Raw genomic sequence first — 26,828 nt, 5'->3', positions numbered from 1 at the left:
TAAAGAGGGTTCTGCACAAAACTCTGTGTCTCTCCATCCTGTCGGTCGGGCCCCGTGGCACTCACACTGCTACACAAGTAAACTAGCAGTCTCCATATAAACTGCTGAACCACACTAGTGCAACGTCTCTACATCTACTTAACTTTTAGTGATTTATTTGTTTTTGATATTTTTATTAGGGGGTAAGGCACAGTTGAACAGGAATAAACAAAAAAAGATATACAGTCTACCTCCTTTTTTTTTTTTTTTTGGATTAAGAACAGAACAAAAAATCCACACAAAACAATGACAAATACACGAAAATTATTATATTCTTATATATAAGTAATATTTAAGTATTTAAGCTAAACAGTATGAATTAAAAAAATTGATGAATAAAAAGGGGGAGAAAAAAAAGAAAACAAAAAACCCAAAGCAAAAAAAAACAAAAAACCCAAAAACAAAAGATAAGTAAATAAAAAGATAAATAAAAAGGAGGAAGAAAGAGAGGAATGAGAGAAGAGAGGGAGGGGGGGGATCCGTCAATCAGGAGGCAGGGACTGGAGAGAGTGGAAGAATGTAAGAAAGGGAAGCCATTTATTATAAAATTTGTTGCAACTACCCTTCAGTGAATATTTAATCTTTTCCAGCTTCAGAAAAAACATGGTGTCGTTGAGCCACTGGGTACTAGAAGGAGCCTTAGTCGACTTCCAGTGGAGAAGAAGGTGGCGTCTTGCCAGTAAGGAAGTAAAAGCCAAAATGTCTATTTGATTTGAAGTAAACCGGCCATGGTCCTCTGGGAGCCCGAATATGGCAACATGGGGGGAGACTTTTATATTCACCGAGAGTATTTTTGACATGGTGTCAAAATAATTCCACCAAAAGCGAGAAAGTAGTGGGTAAGAGTAAAACATATGGGTTAAATTGCAGGACGAGGCATGACATTTGTCGCATTCGTCAGTGACACTGGGATAGATCTGTGAGAGTCGAGCTTTAGAAAAGTGGACTCTAAACAGTACTTTAAACTGTAAGCTAACTGTGAGCGCAGGATGAACTTGTGTAAATCTTTTTAAGAGCAGCGTCCCACCAGTCATCCTCCAAATTTAGATCCAGTTCATCTTAACTTTTAGTGATTTATTTAAGTGTCACAGCCGAGGTGAAAGTGCTAAGCTACTTTCTTGGGAAGACAAATAAAGGTTTTTTGTGAAACTAACCAGTCATTAAGACCTATTAACCTAGCAGGGTGTGAGCTTCTTGCGTATCGAAGTACACTTTTGCCTTTTATGTGTGATACTACATTTCCTGCTCCATCCACCCAAAACTGTTTCCAGCAGTGTAACTGTTCTAAAATGTGGCATCCAATGAAAGCAGTAGTAGCATAACCAAGATTCTATTTCTATGTTGAGCCTAATTTTTGCTTTTCTAATTAATAATTGTGACTTCCAAAAGGTTGAAATGTTATTTATTGATGAAACGCTTGCAGACTTGTGCAGTGAGTCCACTGTTATCTGAGTGGTGGCACTTGGGCAGCAACAGTCTTTTTGTTCATTGAGATATGTAACTTAATGTAATCATTTTTCTTGATATCTTTATAGTTTGAACAGTTGGGGATTTGTTTGGTATGAGCTCTAACCTGATGTGGAGCTGGCTGCAGTGGCTCTGGCCCCGGGCTTGCTGTTGTTGTTCTGCTTGGCATTGCTCTGCAGCAGCTGGAACCAATCCCTCAGACGCTCCCCCAGATCAGACAGATCCTGTCCGGTACAGCTCTCTGTGTGCAGGATGACATTTGCTCAACCGATATAACTTGCTGTGTTTAGAGCATGTGTGAGGGTAAAAAAAAGAGATGGGAATCTTGATATAGCAACTGTCATGCTCATTTTTTGTTTTGTCGTAGTAATCTTACCATGTCTACCCTCCTTGGATGTAGGGGCCACATTTGGACAAGGACACAGACCTGGACACTTCAGGGTGAGATCCTTCCCTGTGAGACACGCCTGCTGCTCCAGCTTGCACTGGTGTACGCACGCACACACACACACACACACACACACACACACACATACACACACACACACACACACACACACACACACACACACACACACACACACACACACACACACACACACACAACATCGGCAAGGGGACGCAAAGGTGAACCAAAATGAGTAATTGCTGCAGCACAGATCAAATATTCATGAGTTGACTGACTGTAAGTCTTGATTCAAATCGGAGACCTGCTCTTAAAAGTGCTTTCCAACCTCTGCTCATATGCAAGGTTGAGGATAGAGATCAAAGGCAAGGGATTAATCCCTGAACGCGCAGGATTCGGCCACCACAAGCCACCCATCGGTCCCTCTGAAGACACATGTTATATGTCTTTGCCTCAGTTTTTCCCATGATGGTTTCCTCATGCTGTTCAGCTCTGAGTTTGTAAGGTGTTCCTAAGTTATTACCCTAAAAGTCACAATACAGTTTGCAGATATATTACACAGGTTTAAAGGAGCATGAGGCTCCTTTTAAGAAATGAGACTCTATAGCGCCACCCTTCACCACGACGGCTGTTGGGGGTACTGCAGCCAACAGTGAAGCCGGCACGGGAGAACGGGGAGAACGCACATGCAGCGTCATGTGACACATCCGCAGGGCAGCGCGGGAAATTTGGGCCCGAATTGCAGCACATTTTGCAGCACACAGCCTGTTCAAGGCAACGGAGAGATACGGTAGAGGGCTCATTCTTTTTGGTTTGGAACGCTTCATCTGACATTATTACTAGAAAACTTAAAACGTATACGGATTTCTTTCATAAATCCTGCCTCAATCCGGCCTCAAGCTCCTTTAAAGCTTTGATTAATTGTATGTGTGACATATGTGAACATATGGTTGGAACACATCCAACCACCCGGCATATGTGATGTTTGATCGGCACATGCAGGAGCATAGTTTTTCCTGCCTCACTGAGAGGAGTGTTGTCAATAATTCCTCTTCTGTGGGTAATGTACATGCAATGGTTATTTTTCTTCATTGTATGGCTTTTTCTGAGAAAATAAAAAACCTGCATTGATTGTTTTGGTCATCTGTAAAAGCCAGAGACAACCTGTAAATAGAGCACCGATGCTTTATAACCTCATAATGTCTGTACTAAAGAGAAAAGCACAGAAGTACAGACCATAATTCAACAGTAGTACAAATGTCAGCCTGGAGAAAGGCCATAACTTACAAACTAACATTATTTCAAGGAAAAATGTGAATATTTGTGAAAGAAGGATCGATTGTTGAGACATTCTTTTATACAGCAGACTTGCTGCTGATAAACAGGCAGCTCAGTGCAGCTGGATGTGAATTCAAACAGTAAAAAATTACATGCTGTTCAGTGCAACAACTGTGGTATGTTTTTTATGGTCGACATCAGACTACATTTTATTTCTTTTTTTGATCACAGCTTGTTTGCACTGTAGAATTCTGAGAACTACTACTATTACTGTTACTGAATTTCTTCGAGCAGAGAGAGCTGGGTCAGTCCAGCAGACCCAGACTGAACGTCTTTGTTGGTTCCTTCAGTTGTTACTGAGTGATGGGGGGTTTCAGGATGCTTAAATGACAGGAACAATTTCATACGCCGAACAGATGCGTGTCCCGCTGAACCGCTGCCTCTCAACCAAGTATTTTGGATACAATTAAGGCTTTACAGACAAAACATGGATTATTCTGGGTTACTCTGACACATTTGGGTCAAAATGCAAACTCGAGAAGTCAGCTGTTTGAGCAAACACATCAACTCAGAGGACAGCAATACAAAAGTTCACCTGAGAGCAAGAGAAAAATAGCAAGCTGCCTTTTTTTGGACTGTGCTGTGGACATTAGGGATGGGCGATATTTTACCGTTCACGATATACCGTCAAAAAAATTCCTCACGATAAGAAATTGTCATCTCGCGGTAAAAACGATAAATTCCCGTTGATGATTTTTTTGTGTAAAGCTGATTTATAGTTCTGCGTTAAATCCACGCACAACGTACGTGAAGGAAGGAACGAAGGAACGAAGGAAGGAAGGAAGATAGGAAGATAGGAAGATAGGAAGGAAGGAAGGAAGGAAGATAGGAAGGAAGGAAGGAAGGAAGGAAGGAAGGAAGGAAGGAAGGAAGGAAGGAAGGAAGGAAGGAAGGAAGGAAGGTAGGTAGGGAGAAAAGAGGAAGGGAAGAAGGAAGGATAGAGCAGGAGGAAGGAAGGAAGGGAAAAAGGAAGGAAGGAAGGAAGGAAGGAAATGAGCCTGAAAGAAAGAAAGAAAGAAAGAAAGAAAGAAAGAAAGAAAGAAAGAAAGAAAGAAAGAAAGAAAGAAAGAAAGAAAGAAAGAAATGAGCCAGAAAGAAAAAAGGATAAATTCCCGTTGATGAGGTTTTTGTGTAACAAACATGGCGGATCTGAGAGCGAGATAGATTTATAGTTGAAAAGGTGGAGTTGAATTGGTATTTTTTTTATCGTAATTTTTATCGTTATCGGGATAAATGCCAGAAATTATCGTGATACATTTTTTAGTCCATACCGCCCATCCCTAGTGGACATAGAGGATGAGAGAAGTCCAAACATTGAGGTATACAAGGAACCAACATACGCAGACAAAAAGCAGATTAATTGACTCTGGCCACCCACTGAACACCTTCACTGGCTCTCTAAACCATCATTAAGGGAGCACTTCAAACCTGTCTAAGCTGTTTTCTGAACACAGCCTTTATGAAATAAACAAAGAAAGCTGGAAACAACACCACAGTATCAAATGAAGAGGAAAATAAGAAATTATGCAAAAACATTAGTACAGCATAAGGATTTCTGTGCATTTGAAAAATAACAGCACCTTCAGGAAAAAAAAACGTGTTCAATCTAAGAGCAAAACATCCAACAAAGAGCCGAGCAACAACACAGGAGAGCGAGCTTTTCAGGTCAAAACGCAGCAGTCCACCTACATCTTCAGGATAAGAGACACCCTTTTGAGGGCAGTGATGTTCACACTCTGGGCACAGAGGACAGATGGTCTGAGAGAGGACATTTCACACATTTAACAGAAGAGGTGTCCTCGCTTTTCATCTACTCAATACTTACAATCCAGCCTTGATTCTCCTCCACTGACAGTTTCATAACCGCTCACACCTCGATTCATACGGCCAAAACATTTATATGCTTAGCAGGTAAACAATGTAAGATGTACTCAAGTACCCACAACAGACACCTCAATGATTCATAAACAGTTTAGAAGCCTGAAACTCCCCACGAGTCAGTTTGAACTCTCAAACATTTTGACGAGCCAGGAAAAAGAGGTCCAGAAAGCCACAAATGTCTAACATTTATTTAACAGGCACGATTATAAGGGAAATATTTTAGGAGTATTGAGAAAATATAGTACAACAAATGTACAATATGATGCCAGCAACACAGTAAAAATGAACTATTATACTAGGAGAAAGCCAGATTTGCGGTTCCTGCAAACATTGTGGTGTTTTCTGGGCACAGGCTCGTCTCAGATGGATAGGAAGACACGAGCTCTGTGGTCAGATGACTCCACGTTTCTGGTTGTTTTCGGGGGAAAACAGACATCTGGTTTCACATGCCAAAGATGAAAAGGACCATCTGGGCTGTCATCAGTGAATTATGTAAAAGCCAGCGTCTGTGATGGTGTCGGAGTGCATCTGCCCCTGTGACACAGGTGACTTGCTTCTGTGTGAAGGCAGCATTGATGCAGAGATACAGTATGTTTTGGGATTTTGAAGGGACATATGCTATCATCAAGAAGCTGTCTTTCCCGCAAGAGTTTGATCGTTTTTTCACAAGGTCATTGCTAGAAGTTGGGTGTCTTCATAGACCCCCTTGCCTTCAGTCGAGAACTGCATCCTCTTCAAAATTCAGATGGGCGGTATGGACAAAAAAATGTATCACGATAATTTCTGGCATTTAACCCAATAACGATAAAAAAAATACCAATACAAAAAATGTCATCAATGGGAATCTTTCTTTCTTTCTTTCTTTCTTTCTTTCTTTCTTTCTTTCTTTCTTTCTTTCTTTCTTTCTTTCTTTCTTTCTTTCTTTCTTTCTTTCTTTCTTTCAGGCTCATTTCTTTCTTCTTTCTTTCTTTCTTTCTTTCTTTCTTTCTTTCTTTCTTTCTTTCTTTCTTTCTTTCTTTCTTTCTTTCTTTCTTTCTTTCAGGCTCATTTCTTTCTTCTTTCTTTCTTTCTTTCTTTCTTTCTTTCTTTCTTTCTTTCAGGCTCATTTCTTCTTTCTTTCTTTCTTTCTTTCTTTCTTTCTTTCTTTCTTTCTTTCTTTCTTTCTTTCTTTCTTTCTTTCAGGCTCATTTCTTTCTTCTTTCTTTCTTTCTTTCTTTCTTTCTTTCTTTCTTTCTTTCTTTCTTTCTTCTTTCTTTCTTTCAGACTCATTTCTTTCTTTCTTTCTTTCTTTCTTTCTTTCAGACTCATTTCTTTCTTTCTTTCTTTCTTTCTTTTTTTCTTTCTTTCTTTCTTTCTGGCTCATTTCTTTCTTTCTTTCTGGCTCATTTCTTTCTTTCTTTCTTTCTTTCTTTCTTTCTTTCTTTCTTTCTTTCTTTCTTTCTGGCTCATTTCTTTCTTTCTTTCTTTCTTTCTTTCTTTCTTTCTTTCTTTCTTTCTTTCTTTCTTTCTTTCTTTCTTTCTTTCTTTCTTTCTTTCTTTCTGGCTCATTTCTTTCTTTCTTTCTTTCTTTCTTTCTTTCTTTCTTTTTTTCTTTCTTTCTTTCTTTCTGGCTCATTTCTTTCTTTCTTTCTGGCTCATTTCTTTCTTTCTTTCTTTCTTTCTTTCTTTCTTTCTTTCTTTCTTTCTTTCTTTCTGGCTCATTTCTTTCTTTCTTTCTTTCTTTCTTTCTTTCTTTCTTTCTTTCTTTCTTTCTTTCTTTCTTTCTTTCTTTCTTTCTTTCTTTCTTTCTTTCTTTCTCATTTCCTCAATTTATCATTTTTACCGTGAGATGACAAATTCTTACCGTGGGGAATTTTTTTGACGGTTTATCGTGAACGGTAAAATATCACCCATTCCTAATATCTACATATAGAAAAAAGGATGTTTTAGAAAATGCAACGCTTTTTGCCTCACATGTGTTGCTGGCATCAAATTTGAGACTAGTTAATATTTTTCTGGAAATGGCTTTTGCTGTCTATTTTCAATCTCAACGGGTACTGGTGTCTTTGTACCTTGGAGGCGTAGTTGTGTCCGTCAGATCCGCACACCGGGCCGCTGGAGGAGATAGGACAGGGCTGACAGTTTCCATCAGGAGACCGGAGCGCAGGCTGCTTCAGTCTGCAGGACAGAGGACACGCAAACCTGTCAGCATCACTGTGTTCAGCTCAGGCAGCCACCCCTGTGTTAACTCAAGTTTAGAGGCAGCAGCTACAATCTGAGCGTGAGAGCACGACACAAACAGCCTCCTCCACGTTGTCTGAATGTATTAGCTTATCATTAACCAGCAGGAAGTTGTACCCAAGTGGTGCATAAACAAGCTTTATTGTTCCCGCTTTGGCCGGCAGCAACACACTCGACTCTATCAACAAAGCGCAAATTAGTTGTACTGACCTCATGTCTCCTCATGTGCGCACGAGGAGAATTTCTGATTATCTGTCTGTTTGGGGAATTAGTTGTTGCTTGTGGGCGACACACACAAACACACACTCACCTGTGTTCAAGCTTCTTGCGGTTGACACACACAGCTCTCTGGTAACCCTGGGCGATGCACACCTTGTGTCTGCTGCATTTAACCTTTTGACAAGGATCCTTGGTGGTGTCTTCATCTGGGAAAAATAGAACATTAAAACATGCTTTAATATCCCCATTTAAAAAAAACAAACCATTTTCTGTATTTCTTTGCTCAAATCCCACACATCTCCGCTCTTACCGAGCGTAATTTGAGAGTCAGTCTAAATGATTACAGCACTGCAGAGCTGTTGCTCTTGTACTCTGATAAATATTCATTGTGAGGCTTTCTGTGATTTATTCAAGACAGAACAATAATCTTATTATTCAACATGAAAATTACAAGACCCTGTAAGAGAATGAGGCAGATTAGTTTGTTTCTAATGTGCTTTGTTTTTGAATAATCATGCTTGGGGTAATTGGTGCAGTGGCTGTTCAGCGTGGAGCGACAGCGACTTGCAGCCCGAGGAGCAGAGCGAAGACACACACATACTGCAAACAGCAGAAATAGCAACTGTCTGTTTTTTGCTCTGCAGATGTGGATCGTCCAGAGCAACGACGGCTTTGTTTCTAGGAACTGATGCTGCAACAGAATTGTTGTCATAACCTATTTAATGATTATTAGTAGCTGGGAAACACTGATGTTCCTGCTATTCATGAATACATAAATACTGACTTTACACCACAGACTTTACACCACAGGATCTACGGGAAATAAATGGCTCAGTATAGTAATTATACTTTCACAATTTGACTGTATGTGCATCTCGTTCCCTCATAACTACAATAACTAAATATATGGGCATGCCCTAATCAAGCAAAACATAAAACTCTGTTACAATGACGATGTTAATATACCAGAAAAATGAAGCATAAAGCGGGGTGTAGGATTTATGGATAGTGTTGGTGCAAACAATTACACAGCAACTCTTCATATTGGCTTTAAAAAAAAAAGTTAAGATCAGTTTGTTTCAATAGTTTCCGCTGTTGCCATCTATGGGCCCGATTTACTAAAGGTTTGCGTGTGTAAAAACGTGTGCAAACTTGACAGCACCCGCAAACCAAAGTGCCAGCTGATCTACTAACAGCGTGCAAAGACGACTGCGTCTCTCAAATGCGCAAAATAGCACACGCAATCCATTTAGTACCCTGCCCTGATGAATAATCAATATTCGGCGTACCCACCAGAAATCGCTAAATACTGGGAGGGGAAAATGCAAATATCTCCATTTACCACCCGTAATGAGATTTACCAAGCCTGAAAGTAGTTGCGCGTATTGTGATTGCGTCTGTATTTAATACGTTCGAAAGGAAGGTGCTAATCTCCACATGCAAAAGGAGAAATATTTTATTTGAATGTTAAATCGAGTATTATTCAGCAAAAGGTTGCCACAGGAGGCACATTCATTTTTTTATTTGTGATAATAAATAAATCACGTGTTTTCATGGAGAAAAAAGTGTTTCTCATTGTGCGCCTATACTTGTTCTGCAGTCATACCCCGGTGTTGTGCCGTATTCAGCACCCCTGCCGTGAAAAGCACCCCCTCGTCTGACAAAAATGATATTCTCATTCCGTGTTCTGTTCATGTTCTGTTGTCCATGTTCTGTTTAGCGTCCAGTTTTGTGTTAATGATTCATGTTTAAATGCGCTCATGGATTCGGGTAAAAAAAAAAAATCGGGTAAAAGGTTATTGATGTCATTAATTAATAGCCTGCTTACTGTGTTGTCTTCCATAATATTTGTAAATATATATAATATAAACTCCTAAGTATGTGTTTGTGTGAGTGTGTATATATAAATATATTGAAGTGTCAGTGTGTTGTTTTTTTTCTTGGTCTACTTATCATTGAATATACGAGGGGGTGCTTTTCACGGCAGGGGTGCTGAATACAACAATTTGCCTCTGCCACTAATATCTCTATAACTCCAACTCGTCAAATTTCATTTTGCGCTTGCGACTATATCCTGCTTTCCATCCACTCTCCATGGCGCAAAGTTTGCGCCGCAAACCGTAAGACGCGCAACACCTCATTTAAATACTGCTGTTTGCACCTGTTATCAATTGCGCACGCAATCTTAGTTGATCACCCGCAAAACACACAACAACAGCACGCGCAAACTTTTTCAGTGCACACGCAATTTAGTACTCTTTATTTAGGATCTTAGTAAATCGGGCCCTATGTGGCTTCCAATCAGTTTGGAGGATTATTTTCCCCAGCAATACATCATCTGCAGCAGGTGATGGGAGCCCACTGTGGACGATGGCCTGGCTGTTTTTCAGGGTGAGACAGTGTTAAAGCAGATTTAAAGATTTGTATGTGATTTAGTAATGCTTTTGATACTAAAGGCTGGAGCTGAGCTCTGACACTGTGATCTGGATGAGAGGAGGCGGAGCAATTGTGTGTATCAACATATTAACAACAACAACTACAAAAATTGAAGTGACTCGGATGTGCAAAAAAAACCAGTACGCAGATGGAAAATACAGCAGTCATCAAAATAACTTCATGTTCAAGACTTTTTCATGCAGACACATCTTGATATTACTGGATTTTTTTGTTAGAGTTATAAAATTAGTCTTGACAAAATGGCACTATTTAGCTTTTTAGTTTCAGTTCTACTACTGTTAAAACTTGGGTGGCTGGCTCGCTCTGCCCCATCCATCACCGTCTCCTCTCAACGCTAACGCCGGACCTTGTGTCAGCACCTCACATATACTCATATGTCACAGTGGTGGGGTCCAAGCAGGAGCTCCAGACCCTGACCTGGATGTCGCTCTCCTACCCCCTTTAACTTTCTTTGATTTTTATTCACTTACACTATCAATCGGTGCATGGTGCACAGAAATGCGGCTTAACTGCAGTTTTCATCTCTGTTGCTCATAAATCAGGCTTTCATTCATCTCCTGCTATTAATGCATCCCGTTTTATGGATCTATTATCAGAAAGCAGGCAGGCTCAGCATCCCCGCTCTCGTCCCTCCTCGTCGATCAATGCATTAATGCCGCCGATTTTACAGGATTATTGAAGCAAACCGACAGATATCTGATTTGAGAAGCTAATCCAAAACAATACAACCCACTGTTAGGATCAAGCTACAGTTGTGTAACTGACAGGCTGAGCTCTCTGCCGCTGAGCAGAAATGGTGAGACTTAGAGTCATTAATGCCCAGATGCAGACTCCTTATCCATTTATACTGTCAACAGTGGAGCTTTATTCTCTGGTCACCCCTTATCCCAGCTGGCACCGACTCTGTATCTCAGTACACAGTATCACACACATCTACCAGCTTTCCTCCCTGTCTTTCATGTTCTTGCTCTTTGTCAGCTCTCTCTTCTTTTGTGTGCGCTAGCCTTTTTTTCCCCGGCAAGTTGAATTTTTCATCTAATTCACAGCGGTGCAATGGTAGAATCAGGGAGCAAGACGTTTTCTGGAAAGGGAGATATAGGTAGTAATGATCCAATAGGTAAGCGTGTGAATGAAACTACAACGTCTGAAATTCGTTTTACTGTGGGGATGCCAAAGGAATGAAAAAAAGCAGGACAGTAATAATGGGGAGGATAATCTCGCCTTCTAAGAGCAGAACATGTGTGAATAAATCTTTTCTGTAGAGAGGGGCTACAATGCTGGCACAGTGTTGTGTTGTGAGTACAGAAGCATAAGGTGGCTGCCGGAGCCTCATGTTAACTTAACAAGCTTCCACAGATTAAAGCAGTGGCTGCGATGATGACGTTTCCATAGCAACAGGCTCTCTGTGGTCTGGGAATCATTTCTGGGTTGACTATGATTTGCAGCTCAATCTGCTGCTTCTGGGAACTGTCCCTCTCTGTAACTGAAATCCCCCGCTGTCCAATCATGCTTACAAACTGGCATTTCTTCCACGTTTCCACATCTCTTCATCTCTTTCTCATATTAGACTCTTTCTCTGCGTGTTCTCATTGTGGATTTATTATTTCCCCCCCATGCATTCATTTTTCCCCTGTCCCTGAAGCGCACGCCGCCTACCTCCAATTCTACATTTTGAAAGTCTGTTCTTTGGTATTAAACTAATGCCTGCAGCTGTAAACCTCTTCTAATTAGGCACCCCAGTGCTTCAGTCTAATCCAGTACAGGTTTGCGTGTCGTTTATCCCTGCAGATCAAGAATAACTGAAGCAGAGCTCAGGTCACATCCTCATCATCGTCCCTTTGATCATCTACTTTTACACTTGGTCTCTTATGTCATTAGTCCTATATGGTCTTGCAGGTAGCAGTGAAGCTGGGGACATTGTGTAGTCTAGCATATTTTATTAGATTAATATAAACAAACAGCTAAATCGGTTGGGCTAGAAATGAACAATGAGCTGAAACAAAATACACAGTTTATATTTATATTTATTTCATGCACAGATGAGATTCAGTACTAGGAAAATGTTATAAGTACTGACTTAGAGATATGAATTTTAAATACAAGTGGATGATATCTGCCAAGCAGAATTGGATTAACATGCTGATTGCTTCATAACCTTTTATGTAGAGTCTGGAATTTGATAGAAGCATCCAGATGTGACCTGACAAGATGGAGCAGTAAATGAGGGGGGGGTCACTGGAAAAATATCTTGAGTGCCATAAGTGAGAGGGGGGACTGTTTTGATGGGCGAAGAATGGTAGTAGGTTCAGACAACGTATGTAAAGATCAGGTCATAAGCCTGTAAAAGTCTCTTTAAGTGTCATGCGATTTTAAATGTTGATTTCTTTAGTCAAGGGTAAAGAGGTATCCAAATCAACCCGGTCTTCTGTGAAAAAGTTCAATTTCACAACCCACACCCAGACCTGATTTCCAGCCTGTGGGATCAAGAAATCGCTTAAATTGAACCTGTCTGACAACATGAAACATGATAAAACATCTCAAAAGGCAATCTACGATGCCCAGAAGTAAAGAAATTCAAGAACAGATGAGAAAGAAACTCATTGATATCTATCAGTCTGGAAAGGTTTACAAAGTCATTTCTACGGCTCGGGGGCTCCAGTGAACCAGAGTGAGAGCGATTATCCACAAACTGAGAAATCACCGAACAGTGGCCAACCTTCCCAGGAGGAGTGGCAGGCTTATACCACAGCTACTCCAAGAGCTCATCGATGACTCCTCCAGGAGATCATAAAACAACCCAGCACAACATCTAAAGCGCTGCAGGCATCACTTGCCACAGATAAAGTCCGAGCAAAGAGACTGAGCAAAAACGGCTTTCATGGGAGAGTTTGAAGATGAAAACCACTGCCGACAAACACAAAAGCCCGTCGCTCATTTGAAAAAAACAAGAAACAACAAAAAACATCTTTGGTTTTGCAAAGTATATTTTTGGGGAAAACATTCTGTGGTCTGACGATACAAAGGTTTTTTGGAAGGTGCATCTCCCATTAAACATTTCCGTCAAACATGGTGGTGGCAGTTTGATGGTATGGGGCTACTTTGCTGCCTCTGGACCTGTAATTGATGGAACCGTGTGTTCCCCTCTACCAGAAAATCATCAAAGGATAATGCCTGGCCATCAGTTGGTAAACTTAAGCTCAAGTGCACTTGGGTTATGAAGCAGACCAGAACCAAAGCATCGGCAAGTCAGCCTCCGGCGGACTCAAAAAACCCAAACTGAAGGTTCTGGAGTGGTCCAGATTTAAATCTGATTGGTATGCTGTGGCCTGTATTTTAACAGGCCGTTTATGCTCGAAAACACCCAATGTAGCTGAAATAAAACAATCCTACGAAAAAGACTGGGCCAACATTTCTTCATGGTTATTGCAGTTGTTGCCACCGAGAGTGGAACAACAAGGTATCAGGTTTAGGGCGCAATTGCTTTTCACATAAGACCTGGTTGGTTTCGAAAGTTCTTTCCTTGATAAACGTAATCATCATTTAAAAACAGCATTTCATATCTACACGGGTGATCTATGTCTAGTATTAAAATTAGTCTGATGATCTGAAGCATATAAATGTGACATAAACAATGTCTAAGGGGCAAAAATACCTTTTCACTGAGCTTCACATCATATTGAGCTGTTGAGCAGAGATCCAAGACTTTGGTGGCAGACGTTAGAGCCAACCAGCCACCAAAATCTATCAATAGCCTCAAGAGGTGTTAAACTCTAAACCTTGCAGAGTGTGGGCTCAGCATGTCCTCCTATCTCCTCGCTGTCTGCCATTGATCTGACAGCAATGATTTGCCAGAAAGTCTATATTCACCATTCACCTGGCCTCTCCAGCTGATATTCGCTTCTGCTAACCCAATGTACACTTGAAAACTGTAAATGCATCAGGTCCTGTGAGTGCTATTCTCCAGCCCTTGAGGGTTGGTGTGCTTGTGCATGTGTGTGAACACTTGTTTGCTTTTGCAAGTCCAAATTACAAGGGTTTCCCAGCGGTGTTTACTCTCTTTAGAGCGAGGTGATTCAATCAGTAGCTGGATTGATGAATCGACTGCAGAAATTAACTGCAAATTACCTTGACCTCTTCCTCACTCAGTGCAGCGCTGACTTAAGTGGAGTCAGCCGGTATGGCGCTTGAATGCAAATTTACACCTCAGTTTGTTGCCGGCGTTGACTTTCTAACGCTGTGCGTTAGGAGTGTTGATGGCTCTAAAGCTCTTCCCTCCTCTGCATGGCAGTCCAGCAGTGTAGGCTGACTGGCTGAGAAATAATACCTGCAGGCTCAGAGCTCGGGAATAAAGACATCACACTGATTTAGTGATGTCTCAGTGGAACAAATCTTCCCATTTCACTTCTTTGCTTCATTAGGACACTCATAAAAGCTGGCAGATCAATGACAAGAGACAGAACACTTATGTTGAAAAGAAAAAGAAGGGGAATAGATAAATTAAAGGCTTTAAACTGTATAAAATGAAGGTAAAGGTGCGGTTCTTCTGACAAACAAACGAAAGCCTAAATGTTTTGCTGAAGGATTTTTGATGCATGACTGTAAAACCAAACAACAGCCAGTGAAAAATTCAGTCTCCACTGCTGCATGAGCACTTAAGCGATGTTTGTTTTTGCAAACCCATGATTTCATTTAATAGCAACTGTGATTACAATATTTGGCATGGCAACAAGTCAAATTGGAAGAAGAAAAAAAACCTCATATGTTATAAGATATGTTATTTACTGATTTTACCAGTTTCTGCCATCGACCAAAACAAAAGACACTTTAAATCACAGCACACTGACATGTCGCGTTTAACATCAACATATGGTATTTTAGGCTTTTCAAACATTCATTTCATGCTGTTTTATCCCTGTTGTGAAGAGAAAACATTAACCCTTTCAATCCTGGACCTTTTTTTTTACGGTTCATTTAAAGGAGCATGAGGCTCCTTTAAGAAATGAGACTCTCTAGCGCCACCCTTCGCCACGACGGCCGTCGGGGGTACTGCAGCCAACAGCGAAGCCGGCACGGGAGAACGGGGAGAACGCGCATGCAGCGTCATTTGACATCACATCCGCAGACAGCGCGGGAAATTCGGCCCCACAATTGCAGCACATTTTGCAGCACACAGCCTGTTCAAGGCAACGGAGAGATACACTAGAGGGCTCATTCTTTTTGGTTTGGAACGCTTCATCTGACATTATTACTAGAAAACTTAAAACGTATACGCATTTTTTTCATAAATCCTGCCTCAATCCTGCCTCATGCTCCTTTAAGGTTTTTTTTTTATCTCTACATTAAAAAATTGCCAGAGAAATGAAAGAATTCTTGGATACAGTAGTCTTTAAGCCTTATCATCGCATCAGATGGTAAAGCAATGATATAAAAACTTAGAACAAATACTACAGTACATCCACAATTATATTTGTAGGTGGAATGTTTGGTGATTTTATGATAAATTCAAACGAAGAACAGGATTCTCTAGGGAAGAAGGGGCTAAACCACCAAAAATGAAAAGATCAACATCAGTCTCTTCTTTTTTTTTTTTTTTTTTTTTTTTTTTTTACATTTATCTATCTAGCAAGTGGATAGGCAATAGTTACAGTTAGGGTTGTGGCTTAAAGAAGATTAATTCATAAGATGGAAAAAGAAAGTCTGCCAATTTTGTTCCCTCATAATTGTTTTGAAAGCTTTTCTTGGATTGCTTACATTGCTCAGAAAGTATCCGCAAAAAGCTAATGCCTCCTTTCCATGACTTATTAATTCCATATAGTCCAAAAGCTGGTGACAAATGGGTAAAACAAGTTTTTAAATATGCTACTCCCTTCACTTTGTATGAAACTACCAGACCAGCTGGACACAATGAAGCTAAATCTGCTAAATGAATCCAAGGACTTGTGTGGGAATGTCACGACTGACAACAACTACATCTCCCACTGGGCAGTGTAGCTGTGACTGAGGATTAATATGACATTTTGATCTGAACTTTTAATCTGATATGTTTATGATTTCATGTATGCACTGTTGTATAACCATAATTTACTGAGTTTCTGCCTGTCTGGACTGGGATACTCTTTCAAAACCGATTTCAGATCTCAACAGTTCTATTTCAGAGTTTAAATAAAGGTTAGACAAACAAAAAGAGCTTGCCTGACAAGCCCGAACACATGCAGCTTTATCACAACAGGCTGAACAGACAGCCGAGGTGTCAAAAGTTCAACGCGCAAAATTTTATCCTTCACATCACTCGATGTGACAATTGTTTGTTGTACAGATAATCGTTCTCCTTCAAGTCTCTAGATTTTCCTTCTCACAAGCTCCAGTTTTGAGCACAGGAATGGTTGTGAGTGCGAGTATTTGTAGGGGGGGTACTAGCTACACAGCTCCCAGAAAGAAAGGGATAAGACCAGAGTCCCTATTGATCTGTTTTTGTTGAAATATTGAGGCATCGAAAGTATAAAGCTTCAACAACGACTCCATGTTTCATTGTACGTTTTGTCTTCACTTGTTTTAGTCCGAGTCGCTGCTGTTCAAGTGCAAGACAGTGACTAGTGTTTGGTGCTATAATGCTTTACTATTTATTATCTATTATTCAGTTTAACAAATAATGCATTTTTATTACATTACTCTCACCAGCTGCCACAAGACGGGACAAGAAGAACCTTTTCAAAGCAGCAGCTCACAGGTCATGAGGGTTCACTGAATTTGAATACAGCACTGGAACATTACCAGAAATCATGGACCAACCACAGCGGGCTATATGTCTTTAATCAGCGATCCACTCAAGGCACGGCACTCACGCTGACCGCACGAAACCTTTGTCCTTGTTTCTGAGCACATGCTTCATATCTTCTCTTACAGTCTGGGGGTACTTTTGTGCAAGTCATTTTCTCAGCTAATCTACTTCAGTATAACAGATGAACTGACATCAAGACATATTTTCCTTTTTATTACATTCTTATGTCATGTGTTATCTCTGTATGCCATACATTCATCACCAATAGCTCCCACCTCTCCTAGTCCTCAATTTTCATTAAGTATAAACTTGGCAGGAATAATCTTGACGCCAGTCGATTAACCCTAAATCAAGACATTTTAGCTTTCAGCCTCTCTTCTCATGCCTTTACTTCAGTCTCTTATTTTTTATTCAAAACCATAATTAGTCCTTTATTAAGCCCTTTGAAACTGTGCTAATGTACTGTGCTACTCAGCTGACTTCATTTAAACTACAAATCAAGCCACAATGGCTGAGGAGGCCGCTCTGTGTCATGACTTCATCTGGCAGAGACTAATTAAAGCTACAGTAAAGCTGGAGTTGAGAAGAAGTTAGAGCTCTGTGTAGGTCGTGAAGCAGAAGGAGGAGTTTATGGGTTGAGGTTAAGCTGATGTTTGTCATCTCTTGGGGAAGGAACATTTGATCCTATATCTTTTTCACTGAAGATCGGCTGTGAGTATGGACAGCGAGTGAACCTTCTCCTGAAAACAAAGATAATATTTATAAAATGCTGTTTGATGTGATGCTGCACCGATGGTCTGAGAAGCATCACAGTTCACTTACAGGACACTGATTTTGTAATTAATTCAATGACATAGATCCAAGTTAGTTAAATGAACTGTTATACTATTTGTTCAATATGTGAGGATTTATCCATCCATCCATCCATCCATCCATCCATCCATCCATCCATCCATCCATCCATCCATCCATCCATCCATCCATCCATCCATCCATCCATCCATCCATCCATCCATCCATCCATCCATCCATCGTCCGCAGTTTATCCGTTCCCGGGTCGCGGGAGCGCCAGCCTCAACAGAGATGCCCAGACTTCCTTCACCCCAGACACTTCCTCCAGCTCTTCCGGGGGGAGTCCGAGGCGTTCCCAGGCCAGCCGAGAGACATAGTCTCTCCAGCGTGTCCTGGGTCTTCCCCGGGGTTTCCTCCCGGAGAGACATGCCTGGACTACCTCCCTAGGGAAGTGTCTAGGAGGCATACAATATAGATGCCCAAGCCACCTCAGCTGACTCCTCTCAATGTGAAGGAGTAGCGGCTCGACCCCGAGCTCCTCCCGGGTGACCGAACTCCTCACCCTATCTCTAAAGGAGCGTCCAGCCACCCTGCGGAGGAAACTCATCTCAGCCGCTTGTATCCGCGATCTTGTCCTTTCGGTCACTACCCAAAGTTCATGACCATAGGTGAGGGTAGGTGCGTAGATTGACCGGTAAATCGAGGGCTTCGCCTTTCGACTCAGCTCCTTCTTCACCACGACGGTCCGGTACATCGACCGCATAACTGCGGATGCTGCACCGATCCGTCTGTCAATCTCCCGCTCCATCGTTCCCTCACTCGTGAACAAGACCCCAAGATAGTTGAACTCCTCCACCTGAGGCAGGACTTCTCCACCCACCCGGAGAAGGCACGCCACCCTTTCCCGGTGGAGAACCATGGCCTCGGTTTTGGAGGTGCTGATTCTCATCCCTGCCGCGTCGCACTTGGCCTCAAACCGCCTCAGCACATGCTGAAGGTCCCGGTCCGACGAAGCCAACAGGACAATGTCATCCGCAAAAAGCAGAGATGAAATCCTGTGGTTCCCAAACCGGATCCCCTCCGGCCCCTGGCTGCGCCTAGAAATCCTGTCCATAAAAATTATGAACAGGACCGGTGACAAAGGGCAGCCCTGCCGGAGTCCAACATGCACCGGGAACAAGTTTGATCTACTGCCGGCAATGCGAACCAGACTCCTACTCCGATCATACAGAGACCGGACAGCCCTTAATAGAGGGCCCCGGACTCCATACTCACTCAGCACCCCCCACAGAATGGCACGAGGGACACGGTCAAATGCCTTCTCCAGATCCACAAAGCACATGTAGACTGGTTGGGCAAATTCCCATGAACCCTCGAGCACCCTGCGGAGGGTATAGAGCTGGTCCAGGGACGAAAACCGGGACGAAAACCGCATTGTTCCTCCTGAATCCGAGGTTCAACTATCGGCCGTATTCTCCTCTCCAGTACCCTGGCGTAGACTTTCCCGGGGAGGCTGAGAAGTGTGATCCCCCTATAGTTGGAACACACTCTCCGGTCCCCCTTTTTAAACAGAGGGACCACCACTCCGGTTTGCCACTCCAGCGGTACTGTCCCCTTCCTGCATGCGATGTCGCAGAGGCGTGTCAACCAAGACAGCCCTACGACATCCAGAGACTTGAGGTACTCAGGGCGAATCTCATCCACCCCCGGTGCCCTGGCACTGAGGAGCTTATGAACCATCTCAGTGACCTCGGCTTGGGTGATGGATGAGCACATCCCCGAGTCCACACTCTCTGCTTCCTCAGTGGCATGTCACTGAGGCATGTCAGTCGGGTTGAGGAGATCCTCGAAGTATTCCTTCCACCGTCCGACGATGTCCTCAGTCGAGGTCAACAGCTCCCCACCCACACCATAAACGGTGCTGGCAGAGTACTGCTTCCCCCTTCTGAGGCGCCGAACGGTCCGCCAGAATTTCCTCGAGGCCGACCGAAAGTCTTCCTCCATGGCCTCACCGAACTCCTCCCAGACCCGGGTTTTTGCCTCCAGGACCGCCCGAGCCGTGGCTCGCTTGGCCTGCCGGTACCCATCTACTGCGTCAGGAGTCCCACAGGCTAACATAGCCCGGTAGGACTCCTTCTTCAGTCTGACGGCATCCTGTACTTCCGGTGTCCACCACCGGGTTCTAGGATTGCTGCCACGACAGGCACCGGAGAACTTGCGTCCACAACTTTGAGCCGCTGCATCGACAATGGAGGCAGAAAACATGGTCCACTCGGACTCGATGTCCCCCGCCTCCGCCGGGATCTGAGAGAAGTTCTCTCGGAGGTGAGAGTTGAAGATGTCCCTGACAGAGGGCTCAGCCAGACGTTCCCAACAGACCTTCACAATCCGTTTGGGTCTGCCCGGTCTGTCCAACCTCCTCCTCCGCCAAGCGCATCTAAGATCAGTTGACAGCTCAGCCCCTCTCTTCACCCGAGTGTCCAAGACATGCGGCCGAAGGTCAGATGAAACGACAACAAAGTTGATCATTGACCTCCGGCCTAGGGTGTCCTGGTGCCACGTGCACTGATGGACACCCTTATGCCTGAACATGGTGTTAGTTATGGACAAACTGTGACTAGTACAGAAGTCCAACAACAAAACACCACTCGGGTTCAGATCGGGGAGGCCGTTCCTCCCAATCACGCCTCTCCAGGTATCACTGTCATTACCCACGTGAGCGTTGAAGTCCCCCAGTAGAACAATGGAGTCCCCAGTTGGAGCACTATCCAGTACTCCTCCCATGGACCCCAAGAAGGCCGGGTACTCCGCACTGCTGTTCGGCCCGTAGGCACAAACAACAGTGAGAGACCTTTTCCCGACCCGAAGGCACAGGGAAACGACCCTCTCGTTCACCGGGGTGAACTCCAACACATGGCGACTGAGCTGAGGGGCTATAACCAAGCCCACACCAGCCCGCCGCCTCTCACCCTGGGCAACTCCAGAGTAGTGGAGGGTCCAGCCCCCTTCAAGGAGCTGGGTTCCAGAGCCCAAGCTATGTGTGGAGGTGAGCCCGACTATCACTAGTCGGTATCTCTCAACCTCACGCACAAGCTCTGGCTCCTGGAATGTCCCCCAGCGAGGGGACATTCCATGTCCCCACTGTGAGGGTTTTAGTCTGGGGATTGGGTCGTCGAGACACCCTGCCACGACTGCTACCCAGATCACATGGCACTGGCTTGTCATGGACCTTCCTGCGGGTGGTGGGCCTACGGGAAAGCGGGCCCACGTCGCCATTTCGGGCTGAGCCACCAGGCGCTCGCCTTCGAGCCCCAACCCCAGGCCTGGCTCCAGGGAGGGGCCACGGTGACGCCGATCCGGGCGACATTACGGTCCTCGCTGTCTTCCTCTTCATAACAAGCTTGTGAACCGCTCCTAGTCTGGCCAGTCACCTAGGACCTGTTTGCCATGGGAGAACCTACCAGGGGCGTAATGCCCCTGACAACATAGCTCCTAGGATCACTCGGGCACACAATCCCCTCCACCACAGTAAGGTGGCAGTTCCAGGAGGGGGGATGTGAAATCAAGTTATGGAAATCAAACTTGTTTTTTTGAACCAACCTGTAAATATGTTTATTTATGCTGCAAAGTTGAACATTTTAACAGGGTTTTCAGTGGAGATTGACTCGTTTTGGAGCCACCCCCAGTGGTCAGTCAATGAACTGCAATTGTTCTTATTTCCACGCTGGCTCTTGGTCACTAACCACAGTTTGTGACCATAGGTGAGGGTGGGAACATCGATAAATCAGTAATTATAGAGCCTTAACTGTTGGTTCATTCCTCTCGTCATCACAACAAACCGAACACAGGCCCATATAACTGCATTCATTTGTCAATAACACATAAATCTTTCCTTTAAGGGCTAGAATTAGACAAAAGTTTAAACTAAGCATTAATCAAATCAAGCTGTTTTGTTGCTGCGTGAATGACTTCATCAATGTTTGTTTATGTGCTTGGTCAAGGATGGCCCAGGATTCAGGCACAAATGCAGAAATGAACACTGTAGGAGCCTTCAAAGATTTAACGAGTCCCAAACAGAAAAAGGTAAGATGGTGGAGGACTCACTGTCATTAGAGCCTTGATTTTCCTCCCAGGTACGCACATAGTCATCCTGTAGGTACACAAAGAAGACAATATGTTATTAGCAGCTGCAGAGACTAAGGAGTGCACAATGTTGCTGATTGGACTGCAGACAGGATACAACATTTCATCACGTTAGAGAAGTAATTTAGTCTGAGATGAATGGAAATGCAATGAAGAAAAAAAAACTCTTTACTTGAAAGTCATTCCTTTGTGGGCAGTACGAGCTGAGATATTTTATGCCTTTTCTTGTAATATTAATTTAATCTGTTAATATAGATCAAACTATGATTATTGTGCCAACATATTCCAAAATAAGTGGGGACAGTGAAGTGTGTAACAACTTCTAATGTTGCCATTCCTTCTCATAACAGTAAAAAGGAGCGAGGATACCAAGTGGTAAATTGTTTCAGTTGTTATTTTGTCCCATTCATCCTGCAAAAGCATCTTTAAGTGTGCAACAATTAGTGGCCATTGTCACAATTTAATTTCAAGATTTCACAGATTCTCTAATAGGGTCAGGTCCGGTATGAAGGCAGCCTAGTTCGGTACTTGTACGCTCTTCTTCCAAAGCTAGGTCTTTGCAGAGAGAGCACAATGTAGATTTGCAATGCGTTGTTGAAAAAGGGCATGGACACCCTTGGAAGAGAGGTCACCTTGCAGTCAGCACATTTTCTTTAAAATCTCAAAATGACCTTCGTCAAGGGCACTGAGACAACACCTGTCGTCACAGGGCATGCCTTTTGGACTTGTTGCTGATAACAGCCTGGATGGTTGTTTTTGCTCCAGATGTGGTGCCCATGTTTCCAAAAAAGATCTGGAAAATTGATTCGACTGACCACACAATACACATTTCCACAGTTTGAACGTCCATCCCAGATGCATCTGACTGGTCAAGGACAACACAATCCTTCTTTTTTCACACAGTAAAACTTTACGTGAGATTCAAAAGCTTTAATCACATAATACATGTGGCTATTTCATCTAATCATAGGAATATTATGCTTGTGTCGTGTTCTTTATTCACTGAAATTCCTATAGATTTCTTGAAACATTTAATAATATTATGCATAGAAGAAATATGCAAATTCCTTCCAATTGCCCTTGGAGAAATATTGTATTGAAACATTTCATCACATAAATCTTTTCATGCATTTCTTAACAAAGAGGATATCCTCTGATTGACCTTGGTCTTTAAAGAGTCTTAACAATCATCTGTTTCTAATATTATTTTTTATTATTATTATTATTATTATTATTATTATTATTATTATTATTATTATTATTATTATTGTTTTCTCTCTAGCACTAACCTTACTTTGAAGCAACGTCTTAGGTTGTAGGCCTAAATTTCTAAAATCAATAAAAGTCAATGGTGTCTGCAAAAAAACAAAAGTAAGTGTAATATTCACAGCTTTTTTTAAAGCTTTTATTACATTTACATTATCACTGCAGTGAGTATGATGTGTATCCTACACGGGCATGATACATGCTTCAATTAAGGGACAAACCGATAAGTGTGTCCTGCACACCCTGAATGGAAATGAACGCGACAAACCTGCACCCTGAGTCTATTTGTGAAACATATTGCAGCAGAGGTGATGTGCCTTTTAAGTGCTCGGCCTTTCCTCCATTTTATTAGAACATTAATCCTTCTAATTAAAATGGGCCATTTGCAAGAAATGGATGGAGAAGCAGAGATAAAGGCACAAAAAAGATGAGTAATAAATGAAAAAGACATTGTGCAAAGGCAGCTGGAGGAGAGTTATTCAGAAAGTGATGAGAACTGACCTCAACCTCCTGATGAAATGACAGCAAAAAGAGAGAAAAGAGTCAGTATTAGTGCAGAGGGAAAGTACAATTTTATACATATGGTAAATATAATAATGCAGTCAGTGTTATTGCACTTACATATGAATGACTTGTTTTCTTTAACATTAAAATTTCTAAATAAAATAAGACTATTCCATAATTCTAATGAGCTTGGACAATTTATAGAAGGCAAATGGTTTTGTCTATGCTTGAGATATTTGGTTGCGAAATGACTAAGAAATCAAAAAAACAAAATATCTGAACACTGTCGATTTAGAATCAAAGATACATAATTCAGTCAGTAGTTCAGATCTGCAGTGAACTTTGACATCACAGACCCATATCAGAATAGCATTATCAGGTTTCCCACTCTTGATCTCCATTCAACTTCACATGGTGCCTCATTAAATAATTTGGAATTTTAATGAATTTCCCTTTGGGGATTAATAAAGTGTTTTGAATTTAACTGAATTTGTTACCTTGGAAGTGTGTAGCCCAAACCTGTAGAACTGATTTTTAAATGGCTCATTGCACAGAACAGAAGGGTGGAGTGGATCGGCTCGTTCCTGTCACAGTTTGCAAGAGATATTGGGAGGCAGAATTGGACAATAACAGTCTTTTTATCTCAAAAGAACTGCTAAAGCACAATAATTTAAAATAATAATAATAATAATTAAAGCTGCAAGCAGCGATGAACGGGCCCTCGCACCCTTGTGCACGTTCAGGCGTGCTGCAGTGGAAGCGCTTGTATGACTTGCATGTAGATGTCTTCAGGCCTGGACATTTAGCAGATGACACCAGCCACAACTCTCTATACCAAACCATTCAAAAGTTATGGCAGACAGTAGGAGATATCAGATATCGACCAATCAGATGAAGGTGCGGGGCTAATATGCAGCAATTATGTTCAATGACTCAAGACTGAGTCCGATGACACCACCCACGAGTCTTTATGTCAAACCATTCAAAAGTTATTGCAGAAATCAGAACTATCACATATCGACCAATCAGAAGAAGGGGCGGGGCTAATTTGCACCAATTAAGGTGAAGGAGTCAAAACCGAGTCTGATGACACCACCCACGACTCTGTATGTCATACCATTCAAAAGTTATGGCAGAAAATAGTATTTATCAAATATCGACCAATCAGAAAAAGGGGCAGGGCTAATTCATGCCAATGAAGGTAAAATACTCAAAACCGAGTTCGATGACACCACCCACGACTCTCTATGTCAAACCATTCAAAAGTTATAGTAGAAAAAAGGGACTATCAAATATTGACCAATCAGAAGAAGGGGCGGGGCTAATTAAGGCCAATGAAGGTCAAGTACTCAATACCGAGTCCGATGACACCACCCATGACTCTTTATATCACACCATTCAAAAGTTATGGCAGAAAGTAGGAACTATGAAATATGGACCAACTAGATGAAGGGGGAGCGCGCTTTTTGGCGTCCAGCCTCGTGACGGTAACGCTTTTGAAAGAGAAAAGTAATGCGCGTCGTCGCAGGATGGAGACGAACATTTTGATGTATAACACACCTGGGTGCACGTTACGGTTCGCCGAAGAAGCGGCTGAAGAAATGGCATAAATTTCGCCAAAATTACACAATTAATTCAAAATGTTCAAAATGGCGGACTTCCTGTTCAGTTTCAGCCATGGCGCCCAGAGACTTTTCTTTAAGTTGCGACATGATACAGGTGTGTACCGATTTTCGTGCATGTACGTCAAACCGTATTGTGGGGCTTGAGGCACAAAGTTTTCTAGGGGGCGCAGTTGAGCCATTTTGCCACGCCCATTGATGCAAACCATTAAATATCAAATTTTTCGCCAGGCCTGGCTTGCGTGCAAAATTTGGTGACTTTTGGGGCAGGTTTAGGGGGGCAAAAAGGCCCTCATTTCGTCAAAGAAAGAAAGAAAGAAAGAAAGAAAGAAAGAAAGAAAGAAAGAAAGAAAGAAAGAAAGAAAGAAAGAAAGAAAGAAAATTCCTACAGATACAATAGGGCAATAATTTGGTGACTTTTTGGGGCACGTTTAGGGGGGCAAAAAGGCCCTCATTTCATCAAAGAAAGAAAGAAAGAAAGAAAGAAAGAAAGAAAGAAAGAAAGAAAGAAAATTATAGCACTATAAGTGCTCGGGCCCTAATAATAAGACTGGCAACACTGGCAAGGAAACAGAAAAAGAGCTGGAGGAAAAGTCAGAGTAGTCATTTTAATGATTAAATGTCCTTCAAATGTAAGGGAATCCCACCAGGGATGGTGTAGATGTAAACTCTTTGAAGGATGCTCTGTCTGATATAGTAAATGAGTCATTTCAAGATGTGTAGAATTGGCCACCAGCCCTCCTTAGCAATGACACAGACCCACTCATCACCATAAACATTTACTATTTTGCAACCAGTGCCAAATAATGCACTGGAAGGTGATAAATCCCCACAAAACACCCGAAATAAAAGCCCACATGAAAGCTGGGAACTTTGTATTTAGCCTTGACAGTTGTATTTCACTGAGGTAAATGTTTTCATCACAGGCAAACACTCCACTGCGGTTGTGTTAAACTTTTGATTTCTGCAGCATCAAACTTATTTCAGCAAAGGATGCCCCCATATTGAACTGCCTTCCTATCTGAGATTCGTGAATGATTGTCGGTTATGTAGCTCAACCTTGTTGGACCTGATGGAGTCACGCATTAGCCTGGTGAGACTTCAAAGAGTTTACGACCGGGCCATTAATCTGATGCCTCCCATGTCTCCTTTATTGATGCTGAAGCTCCTGCATTATTTAGCAGCCTTTCTGTATTTGTGCTCCTGCCACTACCGATAAGGAAGCCGTCCTGCTGGGCTGACAAGACTGGAAATCAATAATTTTATAAAAGAGAGGCTATAGAAAATATATTCCGGGAAAATAAATTATCCTAAGTGCACAATGAAAGTGAGCATGAAACATGGAAGAAAGGTGACAAAGCTGGCAAGGTGAGCAGAAAGGTTACATCGCTCGAATTTGCTCACAGGCCACAATTCTGGTGATGAGCAGTTTTTTGTTGTTTTTTTAAACACAGGAGAGATTAAAGGAAACAGAACTGAGACATGGAGGCACTCAACTGTGATCAGACTGATAACGTCAAAAGAATCTTCTCTTTTTCAACAGAAGCAGGGACACTTAGCCTCCCTGCTTCTGTTAAGCCAAGCTGCACAATACTGACTGACAGATCACAATCCCTCATATCTTTTCGGAGGGAAAACCACAACCTGGAAAAACAAAAAGATGTGGCTTCAGCTCAGGAACTGCATGGCAGCAGTA

At 42.4% G+C, this 26,828-nt stretch overlaps 1 protein-coding gene across 2 annotated transcripts in view; it reads right to left on the bottom strand.

Moving 5' to 3' along the window:
- spock2 (SPARC (osteonectin), cwcv and kazal like domains proteoglycan 2) overlaps positions 1 to 26,828 on the bottom strand; it is a 45,527-nt gene that overhangs the window by 6,504 nt on the left and 12,195 nt on the right. For both annotated transcript variants that reach the window (XM_061745572.1, XM_061745573.1), the window contains exons 2-6: positions 21,702 to 21,747; positions 7,662 to 7,776; positions 7,183 to 7,288; positions 1,883 to 1,991; positions 1,613 to 1,747 (exon numbers count right to left, since the gene is read on the bottom strand). In XM_061745572.1, the coding sequence (XP_061601556.1) occupies positions 1,613 to 1,747; positions 1,883 to 1,991; positions 7,183 to 7,288; positions 7,662 to 7,776; positions 21,702 to 21,747 (511 nt within the window). The remainder of the gene's footprint in view (positions 1 to 1,612; positions 1,748 to 1,882; positions 1,992 to 7,182; positions 7,289 to 7,661; positions 7,777 to 21,701; positions 21,748 to 26,828) is intronic.

Source organism: Cololabis saira, chromosome 17, assembly GCF_033807715.1.
Source record: "Cololabis saira isolate AMF1-May2022 chromosome 17, fColSai1.1, whole genome shotgun sequence".
Taxonomy (NCBI): Eukaryota; Metazoa; Chordata; class Actinopteri; order Beloniformes; family Belonidae; genus Cololabis; species Cololabis saira.
Note: the sequence above shows the minus strand (reverse complement) of the source record. Positions and strands in the feature narration are given on the sequence as shown.